This window comes from Sturnus vulgaris, chromosome 6 (assembly GCF_052056855.1).
Source record: "Sturnus vulgaris isolate bStuVul1 chromosome 6, bStuVul1.hap1, whole genome shotgun sequence".
Classification (NCBI taxonomy): Eukaryota; Metazoa; Chordata; class Aves; order Passeriformes; family Sturnidae; genus Sturnus; species Sturnus vulgaris.
Genome location: NC_142248.1, coordinates 41,256,565 through 41,276,794, shown reverse-complemented (window position 1 = coordinate 41,276,794; position 20,230 = coordinate 41,256,565). Strand labels below are relative to the sequence as shown.

Genomic DNA, 20,230 nt, shown 5'->3' with positions numbered 1-20,230 from the left:
TCTGAACTCAGCTTCTCCGTGCTCACATCTGCTGCCTGACCTGCTTGTGCAAGTGCCCTTCAAGTGATTGTGAAAACTCCAGCAATTTCAAAGGTAATACTTAGCACAGGTCTCCTTAGGCTGACCTGGCTTGTTTTGACTGAGCCAGGTTAGAGACTGGTGGCCCAGAGCTGCCCCCTGTTCACCAGCCACGTGCAGCTGACTGCAGGTAGTACAGTCTTCACCTGGACAGGTTTTCCAATTGATCCAGTTAAACCAGCATGAAAGGCTGTGAGAGGCATCTCCCCTGCAGTTACAGTGAGGTTTCTGTTGGATAAGTCTATCTGTTAACACTAGTATTAAGCTGTATTAAAGCAAAACCACTATCAAGTAAATCTGCTTTACACTTAGGATCCCCTGCAAAGCTCACCTAACTTCACCACAGATGTGCAACCTTACACAGGCCAGAGGAGATGGTGCTGTCTGCTCCCCACATCAGCAGCAGTGTTCTCATCTCTCAAAAGCAATTGCACGTATTGTACACACATTTTAAAACAGCAATTAGTATTGTTTTCCTTCATAACATTTCCATTTGGAATTTTCTTCCTGTAAAAAAAATATGGTTGCATTTTATACTCATCTCTTTATCTGTACCAAATGCATTGTGAAGGAGACAGGACTTCTAGATCATGAAGGGCTTCTGTGACCCAGTTCAGCGATTCATTGGTACATAACAGAGTGTATGAGCAGGCACCCACAGTGTGTAGCAATGCATATTTTAAGCTTGTGTCATATTCAATGGTAAATAGCCATTTTCCCAGTGATTTGTATTGGTTTTGCACTTCATTATCCATGCATACTTATACCCAAGTAGAGATTGCCAGGCAAGCAGTTTCTGAGTTTGGAATAAAGCACAGTTTACTTTCTGGTCCTTTTTATGGCAGTAAAGGTTGGATCCAAAATTGTGAGAGAGCTGTGTGAACTTGCAGGAATTTTGTATTGGTATATTCTTCCTGTAGACTATCCTGTTGGGTTTTTGAAATGGGATGTGGCATCAACCTCATATTAACTTTGAAAAAAGCTGTACAGGTTAATGTGTATGCATTCACAGTGTATGCTGATATCTGACTAATGCATGCACTGGTGCAGGCTGTTCTTGCCTGATGCTGAAATGGTGCATTTTCATGTCTCTCTGTCAGATTCCCTGGTTCCTTTTGCACAGCATCTCCAGGTGAGGTGAGAACAGGTATCCCACAGCATTCTTGTAAGGAGCAGGGAGGCCAGATGCAGGCACTCAGGACATCTCAGCACTGCTGCCAGCAAAGCCTGGCTTAGCCTGTATGGCAGAAAGGGAAAGAAAGACCTGCCAGACCGGTCCTGCTCCTTCATTAGGGAACCCAGTTTGCACAGCACAGAAGGAACTCAGGTGGTTACATGGCAATCACATGCTGGCCTGACCTCAGCCATCAACAGAGCATCGCTGTGGTTATTAGCTAAGTATTTCCATAATGTGAGCCTCTTCAAGCTGTAATTAAAGCCAAGCCTGCCCCTAGCTAATTACAAGCTTGCTTAGAAGTATAGTTTATATAAAGCTTTTAAATCTTTGTATGGGGAAGATACACATCCACAGGCATAATAAGAATGACGCCTTATTTTCAAAATGAAATTTATAGGCTTTAGTGTCTGTTTCTCCCTCCCTTTAGTTTTCTACAGGCTGTTTTTTGCATCCTTGTTCAAAGTTTTTGCCAGAAATACTGCCCAAGTTTCACCGACATCAAGCCAGTGATTTTTTAGTTTTCTTCAGAGTGTTTTTGTTCTCGCTGCTGAGAGAGTAAACCAGATGTTAAAATGCCTTTGAGCTTTGTGTTTGGAGAAGACTAATAAATAATACTTAGATCTCTCATAAAAAGAAGATAAGGAATCTTGAAAGTGGTGAAACCTTTTGTTGAACACATCACTACAAGGTCTTTGTAAATAATGATCCATCTATGGAGCGTTGCTGTGTGTTGCTTAGGTGGTGCTGCACCTGTACATCTTCAGCTCAGCCTCTCAGCAATAAAGCAGTGCTGGCACTGTACCCCCTGCGACCCTGAAGCAGCAATACAGGAAGAACTTGGTGACAAGGCAGGTTGTGACTTTGACATGTGTTTTGTAGGAGGGGCTGGCGTGGCCATGGGTCTAAAACCGTTCAAAACAAACATTTCCCAGTGGTTGTTGCAGCACCACGACAGCCAAGGCCACTCTCTGGGGTGATTGTGGCAAAGACACTGCCAGATGGCACTGACGTGGTCACCACTGCCCTTCCAAAACATTCTCTTTGCATTTTCTTTTTCTCTCGCTATATTCCATTCCCCATTTCCAGGTGCTTCACTTGGATCATGGTGTGGCCTAGGGAGGAGGAATGCACTACCACGTTCTCTCATGAGTGAATAGTAGCTCAAAAGGAAAGGGAACATGGTGGAGCCTGCAGCACTTGTGCATTTGTCTTTGACACCTTTGGAACAAGGGGATGTTCACATAACCTCCATCACCATGGCTGTTTGAGAAAAGAAAAGACGGGTACCTAACCCAGTATATGGCTGAGGAGAGTGTGAGGTAACTCCTGCAGCTGAAGAATTCCTGCTCCTCTTTTCTGTCTAGCCATTTTTGAATTTGGTATTCGGTTTGATTATTCAGGTCAGATCAGATTTAGGTCAGTTGTGATGGATTTTTTCCAAATCCAGTTCCCTAGATTCCTACTGTAAACGGTTACCAGATGACACAATGTGAAGCTGGAACAGACTCGAGCTGTGTGATGACCAAATAAAATCTCAGTGGGAACCACTTCCACGTTCCTGAGATCAGTTTCTCATGTAATAAATTCTGTATCCAAAATTGTATAAAATACTTTTCTGACAAGAGTGAGGTTTTTTTCCTAACGGACAAATCCCAGCAGAGCTATTTATAAGAAGCCTCTCTCTTGTGTTTGCACTCACATGCCTGTTACTCAGACCTACACTGAAGAACAAATATAACTACATTTTTTTCTGTGTCCTTGCCTGTGCTTTTGGACTGACCCTGTTTGGTCTTATCTGACATCCTCCTCTATATTTCTTTGCTGGTGTTCTGTTGGTAAGGGTTGCCATAGCAAACCACCATTAAAGGCTTCTCCCCGAAGGAAGAATCTGGATTTATTTGGTGACACTTTTTCTCTGCGGACTGTTTCATTGCTTTGTTCTGCCTGATCCTCTCCTGGCTGGGTGGGATGGGGAGAAGTGATCTGAGTGAGTGCCTTGCTCATACTCTATGCTAACACTTACAAAACCCATGTAACAGGGAGTAGGTGTGATGTTGAACACCTGGGCAGTGCATGGGGGAGTCCTTTGGCTTGGGGGGAGGAGGCCAGCCCATTTCAAACACAAATCCAGACATGGGAAAAGCTACTTGAGTTTGTTGTTTTAAATATTAAATTTAGAGCTGTGTTCTTTCATTGTTAGTGCCTAAAATGAAACTAGATATTGCCCAGAAGTTCTTACTTAACCAACCTACAGCTTCTTCTGCCACAGCCTCTTTATTCTTTTCCTGACACAGTACAGGGAATCCTTGACTCCAGCCTTCCCTGAGTTGTGTCCTGGATCATGTATTGCTGCATGTATTGCTGCATCATTTACATCAAGTCAGGCAGATGAGAGCTGTGCTTTCGGTTTTGAAAAGTTCTGGTGTGTACAGAGGAGGGTGGATACTTCCACTTGTGTCTTGGTGGTGGCTGCAAAACCCACATTCTACCATTTGGCTCCCTGATTAGATGTTCTGTGCATACCTCAAAATATGTGATGTTTTACAGTGAGATTTGCTATTTAAATAAGAGGTTTGCCATAATTGGCTGTTATAAATTACAAGCAAGAAGGAATGATTTATTGCTTATAATTAGAAATGAGTTATGAAGGAGAATGTTGGTAATCATAAAATAAAGCTTGGAATACATTGATTTCCAGATGGCTGCCAGTGAAATTGCTCTTTAATGTATAATAGACCAGACAGAAGGAAAAAAAAAATCAGTCATCCATCTTTATTCCTTGATGGATTACTTGTATGAATCTATAGTTGCCTGAATTCTGAAATATTAGTTTTACCTGTGTAATTGGATGAGAGAAAGTGAATTTGCCTGGTGGTATAGACTGCTAGAGGTGTGGAAGAAGTGAGTTACTCTCTTGTCTGGCATGATTTTTGTCCTTGTAATGTCAACAGGGAAGATCTAGCGATCGATCTGGCATCACCTTTGGGTATAACAACCTCAATGTATTGTTCCCAGAGACTGCAGGTTACTAAGGTGTTTTCTTTTTATCTTTTGCCTCATTTGAAGCTTTCATGAGGTTAAGATTGATCAAAACACTTGTCCAAAAGCAAATATCTGTAATCCTCCTTGCTTGAGTCTAGAAAAATATATTTGCACCAGAAACAGACGGCAGTGCTACTGCTGAGAATTTTTCAATAGCATAATCCTTCTGTTGAGATGATAATGTGTTCATTTAACTTTTAAAATTTCACTTCTTGTTACTATAGTTTCAAGCACCATTTAAAAATTATTTTTATTTGCCTTATCTGCTAATAATGGCTCTTTTCTGCCATGGCAGTTGCATTCTGCACTGTTGCCATTTGAGAGACGGCTCTACACGATAGTTAAGACATGTGGATTGTCACCACATGAGTCTCACGCCCTTGTTTTAAAAGTGACACTGCCATTAGACTTGCTTAACTGAGACCATTATGATTACTCATTTACCTTCATTAAAATGCTTCATAGCTTCCTTATTTTAAGTAGCTTTTCTCAGCGAGGTGCAGATTTGCCTTGCTACCATCATTTCATCTGGAAAAATTTCCATGGTGAAAGGAATAGCATATTTTCAACTAATACTTTCCTGACCTGTGGAGAGATGAGCTCATCAGTATCCTTATTGACAAACTCAGAAAGAAGGTGTGTCAACCAGAAATATTAGATCAGTCAGCCTGTCTTGTCCTGAAGCAATTGTAATTTCCCATGGTCGGCAGCAATTTCCTTTAGAAGCAGATATATGCAGATACTGTTTGGGATCTGCTGCAGGAGCATAATTTCATTTGGTCCCAATGAGGTGGCCTTTTCATTTTTGCTATTGAAAATCTGTTGGTTTAGTCATGGGGAAGAGCAGCAAGTTGCTATTTTCCAGCATCTAATTGAGGAAAAAGTGCTGCAGCTATGCAGAAAAATATTGCCCAATCTGAGATGGGTTATTGAAGACAGATGTCATAGCCCCTGCCCCTCTCTGAAAAGCCTGAAATAGGTGTTTCACTCACGACACACTAGCAAAGTTCCTGCTTTTCTAAAGCCTGTTGGTGAGTGATGTAGGTGCTTAGTTCCTCAGTGGTAAATCTATTCCTTAGTGAGTTATAGAGATTCTTACTTTTTTCCAGTTTTCTCCTGTGACTTTTGCCCCTCAGTGCTCAGTTCCAGGTGTTTGCTGGGAGAGGCTCCTCTCATTAGCACTAAGATGTTCTCGTGATGTTCTCAGATGTGTTGTCCCGTGCTGCACTGATGAAAGCCAAGCTCCTCTGATCCAGCATGAAGGATCACTGAGTGGGAATCAGAAGTGGGAACAATTCCTCATTTCACTTTAGTTTTTGTTGTCAATTACAGTTTGCTTGTTTCCTGCTTGAAATGGCTCTTTCCACAGTGTTGCTTGCTTGGAAACAGGATGAAAGGCTTAGCTGTCTGCTAGTATCCAGGAGGGTTCAGACCTGCCTGCTGCTCCATCAGTCACATCTGTACAGCTGGCAGCACTGAGCCGTCTCCAAAGGGACCTCTCTGTGTGGGAGCTGAGCTCATTGCAGTTTGGACATATTCTTTATTGGAGCCTTTCTGCCATTAGTTGGGGTCTCTGCAGCCCTGGCACTTGGGGGAACGATTCAGGGAAACGCCTGGGGCTTTCATAGTGATGGTGAGCTTGACAGGGTGAAGAGCCTGGTCTTGAGAAAGCCAAAACCACCTGGCTGCCTCACGTTCAGGCACACGTGGTTTCAAGGTGCGAGTATCACAGGTGCTTTGTCATTCTGCGTGCAGAGCATGGTGGTGTCTGTGGTTGTATCTGCTCTTCTGAGGTGGTGCAGTGCACCCTGACCCCCAGCCCCTGTGTTCAGGGCATCATGCTGCTGTTCATGGATGTCACAGCCAGCCATGGCCTTGGCTGTGTGCCTCCACTTTCTCTCAAGCAGAGAGAGCAGCTCCTGTGAGCATCTGGCTCTCAGGCTGAAGCAGATGTAGAAGATGGTGGGATCCACAGCTGGATGTGCAAACCCTGAAGTGCTTCAGGGTTATGATTGTCATGCAATCTTTGTTTTGCCCTCTGGAAAACAGCAGTCATCCAAGTCTGGGAGGGTCACCCCTTTGTCCTGACCCAATGGCAGGACAGTGGGTTGGTATCTCCTGTTGTGTTTCCAAGAAGAGCTTTAAATCCTTGCAGAGAGGTAATTCCCAGCTTTCCGGTAAGGATAACATTGACAGTACCTAATTAAAGGGCACTCTTAGCCTGTATAAACATTTATATTAATTTCCTTCTCACACAGATGTCTGGTAAACTGACCTCCTGAGGCAAAACCATCTGGCCTCAGGTGGGAGGAGGACCTCAGCCAGCGTGAAGAGCCTGACCTGTCTCTTGTTGAGTCATTTCTCAATAGTTTTTTCTGTCTCTGCACATGAAAGGCCTGGATATGGATATATAGGATTCATGGGCAGTTGTCTTAGATGACCTGCATAATTACACTGCAGGCCTGTGGCTGTGGGCTCTGTTTGATTTCTGCTTCCCATTGTATATTCTGGGACCATCCGTGTATAAAATTAGTATGGGCGGTAAGCAGCAATAAGATGTTCCCTACATGGGTGGATTAACTTAAAATTCAGTAAGAAACAGAGCTTTGGGTGAATTTCCAAATTATTTGTAGGATTTCACTGAGGAGATTGTTATGGTATTGTCAAACTTGTTGGTGGATGAACAGTCTGATGCAAGTGAGGTGGGTTTATTACCTCTCACTGCTCTTTTTCTCTTTTATGTACTGTGCTGTGTAATCTTTTGTTATTAAATAATAAGCAAAATAAAAAATGTTGTTTGTCACAGCCAGCTTGTTTTTCAGAGAGAAACACTTTGAAAGTTCAGTCTGTGTGATCTCCAGCCCTGTCAGGAACTATTATATTGAATCTTCTTTTAAATTGTTGAGCTGGAGGACAAGCCCAGACGTTGTCGTGCACATCTCAGCTGAGAGCAGAGCGGATTCGGCAGGGAGCAGCCTCTGATGCCTTGTACCATGCCATTAGTTTTTGTAGCAGACGTGTCAAGATAATCTGCTTCCAGTGTTATGTGTGTTGGCTGACATGAGCATTAGTAGATCTGCATAATTTTTGAAGTAGTTTGAAGGGTGGATGTAACACACTTGGGGCTGTGTGAAATCTTTTTTATCCCCTTTTACGGATCACGTTGCTGTTCAGAAAGTTGCTTGTTCTGTTACTCCCTCCTACAAGGTACTGTGTTAATTTGCAAAGTTCGTAAGGAAAATGCCCCAGACTAGAAGTCATCATAAATAGTGAATGACAACTGACACACTTTGGAAGACCAAGAGCCCCGTTATTTCCCAGTCACAACATTACATTTTAAATTGATGCTGTTGCCACTTCAGTATATATGGAATTGTACCTTAATGTAGGATGTTATTACTTATGGAGCTTGTGAACCTCTAATTCAGTCTGGACTTTGAAGGACAGGATCTTTCTTCTGCAGTGTGTATGTGCATATGTGTCCCTTGGTAGCCTTTTACAGACGATGTTGAGTCATGCCCAGTGAAAGTTGGATAAGATACTTGAATAACTTACTTTTCAAGGTGCTTTTTGACCATTAATACTCAGACCTGTCCCAGCCTCAAAAGCAGTCATGCTTTTCCATGAAGATACGTTTTTTCCACCCTCTGAGGTGCAGCCAGACAGCAGAAGGAGCCTGTATCTGTAGCCATGGCAGCCTGTAATTTATTGCTCCATATGGCTGGTGTGGCAGCAGCTGCTCTGGTTTAAGGAGGTCAGGACATTGGGGCATTTAAGAAACAAAACAACACCCCAACTATAAAACCTTCTTAAACGGTTTTGTACAGTAATAGGAAGGTTCTCTGTAGGCATAAGGAGAGCCAAGGGGGTTATGTATTTATAACTTTCATAGCTGTTGTTTGAATCAAAGCCATTATTTCAGCAGGGAAATAAGTTTTTGTCTCTCTTTGTGACGGTTTTACCTTTTTCCAGTGTTGTGGCCAGTGTTTTAGGAAGCAGATAGTATGGAGGGGCAGCGGGCTGGGCCATTCCACCCAGGTGATGAGTGACCCCCTTGGACCATCCATGGCAGGAGCAGGATCCACCCCACTGCTTTTGGATGCATTTTATGCTATGCTGAGAGAGAAACTGTATTGCCCATATCAGATAGCAGTGCTGTATTTGTAGTTAGGAAGCAAAGATGTGCACATTGTGAGCAGCTCTTGTGGAACAGAAATACAGCTTTAATTTCAGTTTGGGTCTGAGTCCCTTGCTGCTGAGAAATGGTATAGAAGAGCTCTTGGATGTAGCACTAAAGTTTTTGCAAATAGGCTTTTCATAAACGTGAATCTTTTTATTTTCATTAGGGGACTATTTTAATTAAAATGAAACTGGAATGTTTACTCTGCTTCCTGTAGCTGTGATTGTTTTCTTCACTGTGTGAGCACATGTATAATTTGCTTTAAAAGAAATGTCAGCAGTTTCTGATTACCTTGTGAGTCTTACTCAACAGCTTGATTTTAATTGGGGGGAGGAAATATTTTCAGGGTGCTCCAGGGAGGTCTGATGTCTTTGGGTAGCAGGAGGGAAAAGGTGCTATCTTTGGTACAATGTTAATTGCAATAATCATGACTACAGGTTTAAAAGAAAATCCACTTCTTACCAGTGTTGGGTGTTTTTCAGTAATGTCAATGAAACACAGCCTGTTTGGTAATTAGAATCCTTCAGCTATGCAGCCTTTTGGCTTTGCTGCATGTATATGTTTATAAGCATCTAAATGGGGTGATTTTTTTGAAAACTGTGATTGAAAGTAGGTAGGTAATCTCCAATCTCGGGAATTAAGGAAGAAATATTTTTGTTATGGGGATGGTGAGGCACTGGCCCAGGCCCAGAGAGGTGGTGGATTCTCTATCCCTAGAAACATTCAGAGTCAGGTAGGAACCCCTGACCAGGCTGAAGGTATCCCTGCTCCTTGCAGCAGGTTGGGCTAGACAGCATTTGAAGGTGAAAACTCTACCACTGGGGTTAGATAATGGAAAGAGAAGACTGAGCACATAGGGAAGAGTGTGTCCATGCCTTCAGATATATCCTCTCTGAGCCCAGAAGTCAACGAGGATTTGTAAGTACTGGATATTTATGTAGGTCAAGAGAATCTCTTCCTTGAATATTTTTTGTAATTATATAATATGACAAGAAGTTTCTGTAGCAGAATACTGTGTTCTGGATTCTTCAGTGGCACAGCTCCTGAAACATTCCCTTAGCTTATTTTTGTTTTGATCTGCTGGGAGGAAGCACCTTCAATTACTTGAGGTGCTGAAATGCCTTTTGGGTTCTGCAAAGTGTTTCAGAGATGATCAGTTTTTGAACCTTTTTGGAGCTTAGCCAATATTTTGTATTTTAATATTGTCTCCACTATCAGAGATAATGATCTGAGTCTCCCCTGCTCATTCTCTGGGGTTTTGTTTCCTCCTGCTGATTATTTGAAATAAATAAATAAGTAAGAAAACAACGAGTTTCTGTGTGTTAAGGAGGAATGACTAAGAGAAAAATGAGAGTAAAATAGTGCTTATCATAAAAGACTGTATCTCTGGAGGCATAAATTGGTATTCATTAAGTTGTTTGCCTAGACTTCGTTAAAAGACGTGTTTGAGGAGCTGTCTGAGAAGTGTTTCTGTGGAAAGCAAGTCATCCTCTTCGTGACTAGATACATCTAGATGAGCAGGAGAGACCAGAAAGTAACACTAAATGATGGATTGAGAGCAGCCTTCTCGGCAGTAAGGAAACAACAGACTATGAAATGTTTTTCAGAAGTAATAATATTTAACACTTAGCTGTAAAGTTATACTGATCCAGCTCTTCTCCCCAAATTTGCAGGTCTCTTTCACATCTGATGCAGAGTTTTAAAAATTGTTTATGTTCACTTTCTGTCATTTTTCATTCAAAGTATTCAGGGTCCTTGGTTTGTTTGGTTTTTTTGTTTTTTTTTAAATGATTTCTGTATCTGGAGGTTAAGATCTTGCCTGTGATGATTATGGTATCCTGCATGCATAATCTTACTGGTATCCTCTGTGTATCATCAGACACAGGGAAGCAGTTGCAGACCAGTGCTAGGTAATCAGTGTGGCCCAGTCTTGCCATGCCTGCATTCTCCCAAAAATCAGTTTTCTTTTGATTTTTGTAAAATGTGACAAACGCAGCTATTTCAAAGACCTTGGGGAGAAGCTGGGGCTGCAGTTTGAGATGAAGTTTTGCTACTGTGCTGGCATCTTTTATTATAACCTTGATCTGGGACAGACTCTTCCAAGGCAATGTGTGTGTTAATTATTGTGGCATTTGTGGCTCTCTGCGCTTTATCTTAAATCATTAAAAAAGTAATTGCACAACATAACACTAGCAAAGTGCTTTCACTGTTTGGAGAATGAATATTCTGTGTCAAACTCTTGTGCAACTTTTCTGATGTTCAGCTTTTTGTTTTCTTTCTTTCTTTGCAGATTAAGACCCTTGATTTCAACCCAGTTTGCTAAGAAGGCTGCCACCGAAGAGGTATGAAAAGTCCAGCATTTGTTCTGGTGCAACAGGTTGAGTTTGGAAATTCTCACAGCTGTTTTCAGCCTGGCTCTGGTCATGTGGTAGATGAGGGGAAAAGAAATGAGTCTTGTCTGTCTGATCAGGCCAGGAGTTGGTTACTGTGAGCACTGCAAAGCTGAGATTGGACTCGCCCTTACTTACCCATTAGGAACATTAGCACAGCCTCATGATGCTTCATTGGACAGGAAAAAAAAAGAACACTCCCTTCAAGCATCTAAAAAGGTCCATGTCAAACAAATGGTCATGAGGTGTAGGAGAGGGCAGAGCTGGTGCCTGTTCCTCAGCACTTGGACTGTTCCCACAGAGAAGAAAGACTTTGCAAACTGCACTTTGGAGCTGATCCCAGGGCTGGGCTGGGCTTCTGTCAGAGACCAGTGTGGAAGGAGCTTACCCTATTCAGCCTGGTTTGGTTTTGCTTTGTTTGTTTAGTTTGAAAATGTAATAGTGCCACAGAAAACTTAGTGCTGGTAACTGGCCACTGCCAGAAGCCCTCCTTGGGTGGCTTTGTGCACCTGCCAAAGGGATCATGATTATTATCAGAGGGTGAAACCAGATAACAATGATAGCTGGTTTCTTTCACGATTATTTTCACACTGTACAGAGTATTCACAGGCATTTTGTGTACATTGAACTGTCTACTGCATATCTAAAAATTCAGTATACCAAAGGTATTTGTCCCTCTCGCCCATGAATGTGTGACACTGACACCCTTCTGAAAGTGAAGCAGTTCCCATGGGCAGTTTAACACCTTTGACAATTGCCCATCCATACATAAAGCTAAGTGCAAAACTCCAGTCCAGGACGTCTGGAAGTGAATTCAGGAAGTTCTATTTAAAGGTTGTTTGACTGCCTTATTTTTAAAATGACTAAAAGTCATTGATTTTCAGAAACAGTTTGATATCCTGCCTAGGGAAATACATTTTCACTTCTTATTCTATGCTCATTAGAAAACTCGGCACATTTTTAAAAGTACAGCAGTCTGGAAGTGGACATGATAATTAGAAGAAGGTCACATTTTAATTAGCATGGTGAAATTTAAAAAATAATGACTCAATTGTAGCTCCTTTATATTCACCCACTTTTTTCAGAGCAGATGGATACTTTTAAACATATAAATTGATGTATATTATGATGCTGATTTGTCTCAAATTGTTGTGTCTATTTCTGCTTATACCAAGATGGACTCAATATGATCAGTCTAGAGGCAAAAACAGTGGTAGGAAATACAAACTGGAGGGAAGTTCCTCTAAATAATATGATTAATTTGAGCATTAAAAAATAATGAAAACCTGTCTTTGACTGATCCGAATATCTAAATACTTGATTTTCTATTAAAATTAATGGGTGTCTTTTGCCCTATTAATGAGCTATTGGAGCAAACCCTGAGGTGGCTTTGAAAAACTCAGGCAGATTCTTTAGGTTGACTGTCATGGTGTATGACAAGTTCAGGAAGAGCTTTGATGTTTGAATAATTAGACTTAACTTTCTGGTACAGGGATTTTCTCTTATGGTGTATCTCTGAAGTGCCTGGAGTTACAGGGATTTTGGGAGCTACTGCATCCCAAGTGAATACATTTATAAATAAATAAATAAAGTTAAACTGCAGCATTTTATCAGAGCTTGCTGCCAATGGAATTGGAGAACATGCAGTACATAGTTGTGTACTGTAATTTAAAACCTAGAGCCCTGTGGCACTTTTCTCATGGTATGGACCAGAGGAGTTAAAGTTTTTTGGTCTCCTTTGTGCCATTCATTTTTAGAAGCACCTCACCACTGTCCTTCCAAGGAAGTGGTCCCAGTCTTTTCCATCTTTCTTACTAGGGAAGATGACTCAGTGCTGGTAATAGTTGACTGGTGACAGGTACTGTCAATACTCCTTTCTCAGAATTCTTCACATGACAACACAGCATTCATGGCTAATCTTTAAGGTTCTTCAAATTACTGCTAATTGTGTGCCATGGGCTCTAGTGTACAAACCTCAAACAGTCCGAGTACAGAATGAGTGTACCTCCATTCTGGAGGTAAAGCTCCTGTGATGTTTCTTGCCTGGATGAGAGAAGGAGGTGGAGCTCCAGACTGAGCACACCATGAAAAGGAGAAGAAAGATCAGAAAGAGCAGAGCCTGTGCTGTGCTGGCACAGACTGTATTGCTGCTTCCTGCCCTGTTCCCACATCTCTCCTTAGTGAACCAAAGACAATATTACCTACTCCAAATTCACCTCTGTCCCCTTGTGGTGTTGCCCTTTCTCTCCCTCCATGCTGTGTCCTGCCTAACCTTGGAGCAGCTGGGGAGGAACACGTATGGAACAGGTCCTGTCAATGATTGATTCCCAAGTTAGTGTGTGGAGATCATTATTCTGATGAATTCCATAGGTAATGCTACAGGTGCCAGTGTGTATTATCAACTGAGTGCTCTGCCATCACATTAAGTGCTGTCTACAGAGTGCTGTTTGTTCCACAGCTCATTGCGCCGCCAAATAAATCCAACCAGAGCTGTCAAAACTAATACATGTTGGGCTTTTTCTGATTTGAAGGGTACATTTTTGCTATCATTGAATTGTCAATAACGTTTTTATTTTGTAATAAGCCTGATGTGAGTTGAGCACACCGTGGGAGAGGTTTTTAAGTTTTCCCACAGAGCTTTACTGAGGAGCCTTCACTCTCAAATTTCTCCTCCCCTTGTGCTTGCCAGAGAATCCTTGTTCTGCTGTTACCATTACTAGATATTTCAATTGCCTGGTTCTGGACTAAGCAAAAGCTGGGTAGTTTTGCTGGACTTTCACTGAGACTTTCGTTAGAACAGCTGAACCTGTAGCACTGGACATGAGCTTCTGTGTCTCCTGTCCTTATTGTTTGGAAAGTTGCTTAAGTTATGTGCAAATATTGGACCAAAGGAAGAGCTGCTCTACTATTCTCTCTTTTTTTATGCAGGTTACCTTTCCAAATGCACAGGCTGAAGCCTCTGATGTAGAAAAACCAGCAGCTGTGCTTGTGGAGAGTGGCCCAGTAGCTTACAATCCTGATGAAGAGGTGGAAGAGGAGGAGGTAGAAGAAGATGAAGATCACTGCATGAGCGCCTTGCAGTTGCTGGGAGGAAATGGTGAGCTCAGGTTACCATCTCCTGCTGCTGTGGGCTTTGTTCTTGCAGGGGTGGGGACACTCAGGGTTCCCCTGCTGGTCCCTGTCCCAGAGCTCCTGCTGCCCTTTTGGCATTGCCCATTCCTGTGGGGAGTCTGGAATCACCTTTGTCTGAAACAAAGAGACTTTGTCTTGACTTTAGAGACTCCTCCTGAGAAAACTTTGCCTCTCGAGCTTTGGGCTAAGAGGGCTTCTCAAGAAGAAACTGAGTGTGAGGTGTTTTCCAGAGTTAGGTTTATTAAGGTGGATCTGAGGAGTTAAGGGCTCAGTAACCCCTCCACTAGCAGGGCCTGGGGTCCCCTGAGCTCCCCTCCCTGCTCCTTATGTCCAGGTTGTCCAGGAGCCCTGGCGACGTGTCTGTCCAGCTTGAAACAGAACAAATCATCACACTCTGTTTCTGGGCAAGGTGTCAGGAGGAAGCAGTTGTTCCCCAAGTGCAGGCATGGCATTGGTGCTGCATGTATGGTGCACAGATGTGTGCTAATTTCTTTGGGTTACCCAGCAAAGCCACTGGTTTAATTACATTTCTTTGCTGGCAGGAAAAGGCAGTCTCCTCTCTGCTGTGGTTTTTCCTAGCTGGACATATCCACATTTATCCTTTATTAAAAACTTCCCGTTAGAAGTTAAGCTTTGAAAATACACAAAATTATTTTTAAAACGAGAGCTGCTAATTATGGGTTCGAAGACTCAAGATGGGAATAAGTTTCCTACTAAAATGTTATTTACTGCAAAAATATTTCTATCACTATTAATTTAGCTTTTGTGGACAATATGTATACATTTCACAAAAGTGTCTGTTGCTTTTAAATTGATTTCGCTGCTGGAAAATAATTACTGAACCGTAGGAAAAACAGTTTGTTGCCTGCATTTATTATTAGAATAACATTCCCAAGAAAAGGCACTCATGTGGGGGAGGGTGGGTCTATGTTTATTAATAAACCCCCCATAAAAATAGAATAAAGGTCACTGAGTTTTTTTCATTGTAAACGTTACTAATTTTGAATCATTCTGAGAACATTCCACTACTCCCTGTCTGGTCTGGACAAAGCTGAAAAATTAGAGCTAAAAAATAAAAATAAAAATGAAAAAGAAAAGGAAAGGAAAGGAGTATTCTCAGAATTTGAATGCAGGTGAGCAGAGCTGCTCAGCAGAACAACAACTCTTTCCTAGCTGCTTTCTCCATGGATTTTAGACCTGTCTGGTTGGAATAGCTACATGAATTACAGATGGTGAACTTCACCCATTCTACACAAATCATTATAGATTACACTTAATTCTACTTCTGAACATTTGCTTGTCTCTTTGGGTGAGATCCTGTATTAGATTTGGAATATATAGTTTAACTTTTCTCAGTGCTCATATGTAATAATTATCCATAGGTTCATCTACACAACAGAAAATATCTATGTCTGTGCATTCAGAAGCACACAGAAGTGAAATTGGTGCATTAGAAACATACAGACTTGCCTTCTGACACACAGCACAATTTTTGCACTCAGCATTGTTTAAGAAAACAAAACTGGATTTAAAAATCTGGGCAAAAAATTTTAAGTGCAGAAGTAAGAAGATAAGGGAGATCTGAGTCAGATGCATTGGTCAGGATTCGTTCCATGACTCTTTTGATGTTGATGGGAAATCTGAGCTATCTCTGAACCCTTGCAATTTCAGCTCATAAATCCATGAATAATATAAACAAACCAGCTTTCTCCTTGGTGCCTATGTCTAGTGAAAAACGTGCCTACTTGTAAATGTAATGCTGCTGCTTATCAGCCACTGTGTGCCAAGTCACTTGTGACAGTCAGGCTTGATCACCTTAGCCTCTAAATTAAACCAAGTATTTAATATATACATGTGCCAAGTATTCCTAAATGAGGATCTAGTGACAAGTGAAAAGAGATATTTACACATACATGCTTAAAAATAATTTTATTTCATCGAGGGAAGTACATGCAAGAACTTATTTAGGTCTAAGAAAATAGATGATTTTTAAAATGCTTGCCTAAGGCAAAACTTACCATCTAGTTACATAGCAAGAAAACAGCGTTAAAGAAGCAATACTTCTATTGTGTCTTCCCTCTACCCAGAATATTTGAATTTTTATATTTCCTTGTCTTTGTGTGTTTCAGATTATGGCTGTGATATGGATGAAGATGATGGCTATTAGCTCCATTTACTTCCAGGGAACATGGACTGTGTCTTGTTCTCAGCAAATCTTTGGTCTTCAAGCTGTATGAATAGTGAAAGAAGCTGTCTATGGTCAGCAAATGTAATCAAACAATCCTTACTTTTGTAAAGTGAAATTCGAGGTTGGCATTGGGTCTGGTCAGTTTACATTGACCCATAACCCAGCAATAACCAGTTTGGATTCCTACTTGAATTTATTTTTATTTTGGTGGATCATAGTTGGAGAATTAAATTAATGAGAGTAATGTTTCCAGAGAACAAAAGAAAAGAGACAAAACAGACTTGTGCATGAAGCCTGTGTGGCTGAAAACAGCACATCTCTTATTTATGTGACTGCTTTTAGGCATACTGCTGAAAGGGAGCAGGTTGAAGGACAGGGCCTGTTGATTGATTGAGTACAGGAGCATTCGTTGTCTCATCATGCTACAAGTGACAGAAAGAAATGTTTCCAGCCTGGATTGTGAATGCGACCATGTTACTGTATATGAGCTCCCTTACCCAACCCTATCAAAAGTTAATGACAAGTTATATATTTGCAGAGCAGTACTGGCTTTCTGAAACAGAGTAAATACTTCTTTATATTAATCAATTCATAGATTTCTTAAAATATCTGACAGTAGAAGGCAATGTTGGCAGTGAAGAATTGTCTTCCACTGTGAGTCTGGTGCGGTTTTTGTGGAAGGAGGGAGAAGACCTGGGTCGGGTGGGAAGTGTTGGAAGCAAGGAGGCAAAGATGCTGTGCTCATGAGCTGTTGCTGGGCATCCTTAGGGACAGCCAGGCCTTCTTTAGGCTGGTGTTGCTGCAGGAGAGTCACTCTGGCCATCTCTGTGGAGCTGCTTGTCTCACTAAGTTAGAGTGAAGGTCTGCTCCCAAGAGCTGCTGGTCTCTAAAACCAGTTGAAAGAAAGCTGAGCTTTTTAATAAATAAGCTAGCATCTGCTTTGACTGAATTTAATTTAATGTAATTTGCTTAACATTCTCTGGGTAAATTAAAGGTCACCATGCAGCAGTCTGACTTTCATGGCTCAAATCCCACCCTTGAACAGTCGTTGCTATGTGAATAAAGCTGGAGCTGCAGCCCTGTGTGCCCCGAAATGTCAGCAGGCAGGTCCTCTCTTGCAGATAGATCAGTTCTGGCAGTGCCATGAGAGCAGGGGTCAGGAGTGGAGCCCCTGTGGGCAGATCCCAGCCTGGTGCCTCTGACCTGCCTTTCCCTGGCACTGCTGGGCCCGAGGCTCTCAGCTCCGTGGGAAATGTGCTGCACTCCGGATCACACTCTTGATGTCTGCAGCTGATGTTTCCATCTCTCTCCCTTATCTGGTGACAATCAAAACTGTAGTGCTGCAAGCTTGTCTTAATACCAGGGAAAGATGGATATTTATCTTACCAGCATGGTTTCTGTTCAGCTGTGTCTCCTGGCCAGGTCTTCCTTCCTACCTATTTTGAGGTTACTCTTACTAAAGCACCATCCATCCTCCTGCTGCAGAGAATGGATTGTGGCAGGAAGAGAAGCTGCTTCAGGATGTTCTGCCAGACAGGGTGATGATGGTGCTCACATGTGAGGTCATCACCCAAGAGGGGAAGGGCCACAGGGCCTTCCATACTTCCATTCTTCTCTGTCCCTCTTGGTAGCTTGCATAAGATGGATCGTGCAAGTTGAGCAAGAGTGAATGCTTTTTTTTTGCATCAGGCTTGATGCTATTTTGCTGGTAAATATGGTTTGGAGGGTTGTATCTCTAAGGAATTTTTGAGGTTCCTATAGGAGTATATCTCTAATGACTTCTTAGAAGCAGAACTTGTTAACAAAATTGTTGTGGTGAGGCTACTGGAAAGAATAGCTCATCTGAACCAGATTCCAGTTACTTAGTTTGCAGCACTTCCGTGGAAAGAAGAGATTCTTTATAATTCTTAGGAGAAAAGCTGGCATTTTCACAGAAAAGCTATAGATTTTTTTTCTGATACTTAATAAATACTGCACAGAAACTGATACTGAGGAGACAAACCTTTCTACCTCTCTTTTATCTACATCATAAAATAGAAGTATGCTACAAGCAGACAGTTTTTTAAAAAGTGGTTTGTTTTATCAAAGTTTGTGCTCTGCAAGTCTTTGAGACCGTTGAGTTTGATTGTTTGGGTTTGAATTAATCTTCCATAGCACTGCTACAAATATACTCTCAGTATATTCTCAAGGCTTGGGTTTTATTCCAAGGTACACAGTATTCTCTATGCAGGAAATAAACATGCATAAATAAACATGTGTATGACTCATGTAGGTCGAGTGCTTTTCTCAGATGCAAGATATTGGCTCTTAAAGAAACCGCCAAGATGAATATTGCCAAGATGAATGTTGCTAAGATGAATATTGCTAAGATGAATATTGCTAAGATGAATATTGCTGAGGCTCTTCCCTCCAGTCTCCTGGTTTGTTCCCCCAAATGATTCCAAACCTACTGCCAGGGTAGTGGTGTTGTATGTGGGAACTGAGAGCCCACCCAAATAACTGCAGCTAGGAAATTTGAATTTCAGTAGTACACTGTGTTGCTGAGAACATTGTTTTGTGCACTGCAAGCAGAGGGTTGCAATTTTTGAATGCTCTCATATGATTTGATTAGGAAAGGCCATCAGGCAGTCTGCTGGAAGAGCAAGAAAAAAAAGACCTACAGTTCCATAGCATCTCAGTATTGCTAGTGAAGTTAATGGCATGGTTTCTGTACAAGAATCCTAAAGAAAGGATATTGGATAGGCAATCTTCACTCTGAGCTTCTTAAGCTATAGTGGTTATGTACATTTTTAATTTATTGGTGACTTACCGGGACTTTTATAATGTCATTCCTTCTTCATTTAACTAAGCTCAGGAAATGTAAACAGATTTGAACATGCTAGTTTCTGTTTTATAGCTAGTCATTAAAATGTAAAAGGATTAACACTGCATTAACTCTGTTTACTACTGTCGATGTATCTGGACAATTTTGTTGTGTATAAGTAAGCCCGAATTCACTTGGAGTAATTTGGATCCTGCTTTTCTGAGGATTCTGATTATGATGTAAAGAGCTTATAAGGCTTCAACATTTGTTGTTCTTAGATCATCTTCCTTGAAGCCACACAAGCTGTGTATCATTGGGTTTGTTGCAGAAATCACATCTCTTGCTGCAAGTCACTTTGCTTGACAGGCAAAACCCTCCAGCTGTTGCATCCAGCTTGTCTGCCATGCAGCCTTTTAACACTCCAGTATTGTGGGAGTAAAAAAAGAAATAAGGAAAAGAATGGGCTTCTTCACTGTGCTGAGTGCATTTTCAGTGTCTTAATCATCTATGACATTTCTTTAAAATCAGTGTGTTCAGTACAGCAACTTTTAAATGGTGCCAGACAGCCTTGTCTTGAGGGTTAAACATGTTCGTTGAAAAAGTCCTTGCCATCCTGATGACTCTGGATTGCATTGAAACCCCAGTTGCAGATGTGTACAGTTAGAGTTTGCCTAATAAATGTTCTGTTTTTTATTTTTGTGTTGAATCCTCGTATTTGGTTCAGTTAGTGCCAAGGAAATGAAACCTTTTTGATGTAAGCAAACATACTATCCTTCCACAGCCACAAGTCATGTTAACCTTTTTTACTGTAATATATTTGCTGTAAATAAAAAATAAAACCTTTACATAGCCCATCTGTTACTGTGATGCTCTCCTGGTAATTTCTGATTTTTCTGTTTTCGTTCTTAAAAATGTTCGGTTTTGATTGCTGTGTGATTGGTTGGTCGTGGCCAAAATTTGTCTCTAAAAGGGAAGACACAGCTAATCAGGCAAGTGTTTTTATAAGATACCATTCCACTGATAGATGTGGATACTTTCTGTAAAGTGCATAACATTAACGAGGCTTTTCCACTAAGCTGTATAATTAACTGACTGTGGGAAGAATATATGGTGTGTGTATTTAGTGGAACTGTTCCAGTGCTTGTTTCTGAAAGTTGTATCTTGATAAATAAGGTGTGTGCTGAGTTAAAAATCATGTTATTTTATCAACATCTGGCTGCCACAGTTTGGAGACAAAAAT

The 20,230-nt window shown here is 41.4% G+C and overlaps 1 protein-coding gene across 1 annotated transcript in view; it reads left to right on the top strand.

The window, feature by feature from the left end:
- BRF1 (BRF1 general transcription factor IIIB subunit) overlaps positions 1-19,844 on the top strand; it is a 172,025-nt gene extending 152,181 nt beyond the window's left edge. The window contains exons 16-18 of the mRNA XM_014871337.2: positions 10,768-10,819; positions 13,796-13,964; positions 16,129-19,844. Coding sequence (XP_014726823.2) covers positions 10,768-10,819; positions 13,796-13,964; positions 16,129-16,166 — 259 coding nt within the window. The 3' untranslated portion in view covers positions 16,167-19,844. The remainder of the gene's footprint in view (positions 1-10,767; positions 10,820-13,795; positions 13,965-16,128) is intronic.
- Positions 19,845-20,230: the final 386 nt, after the last annotated feature.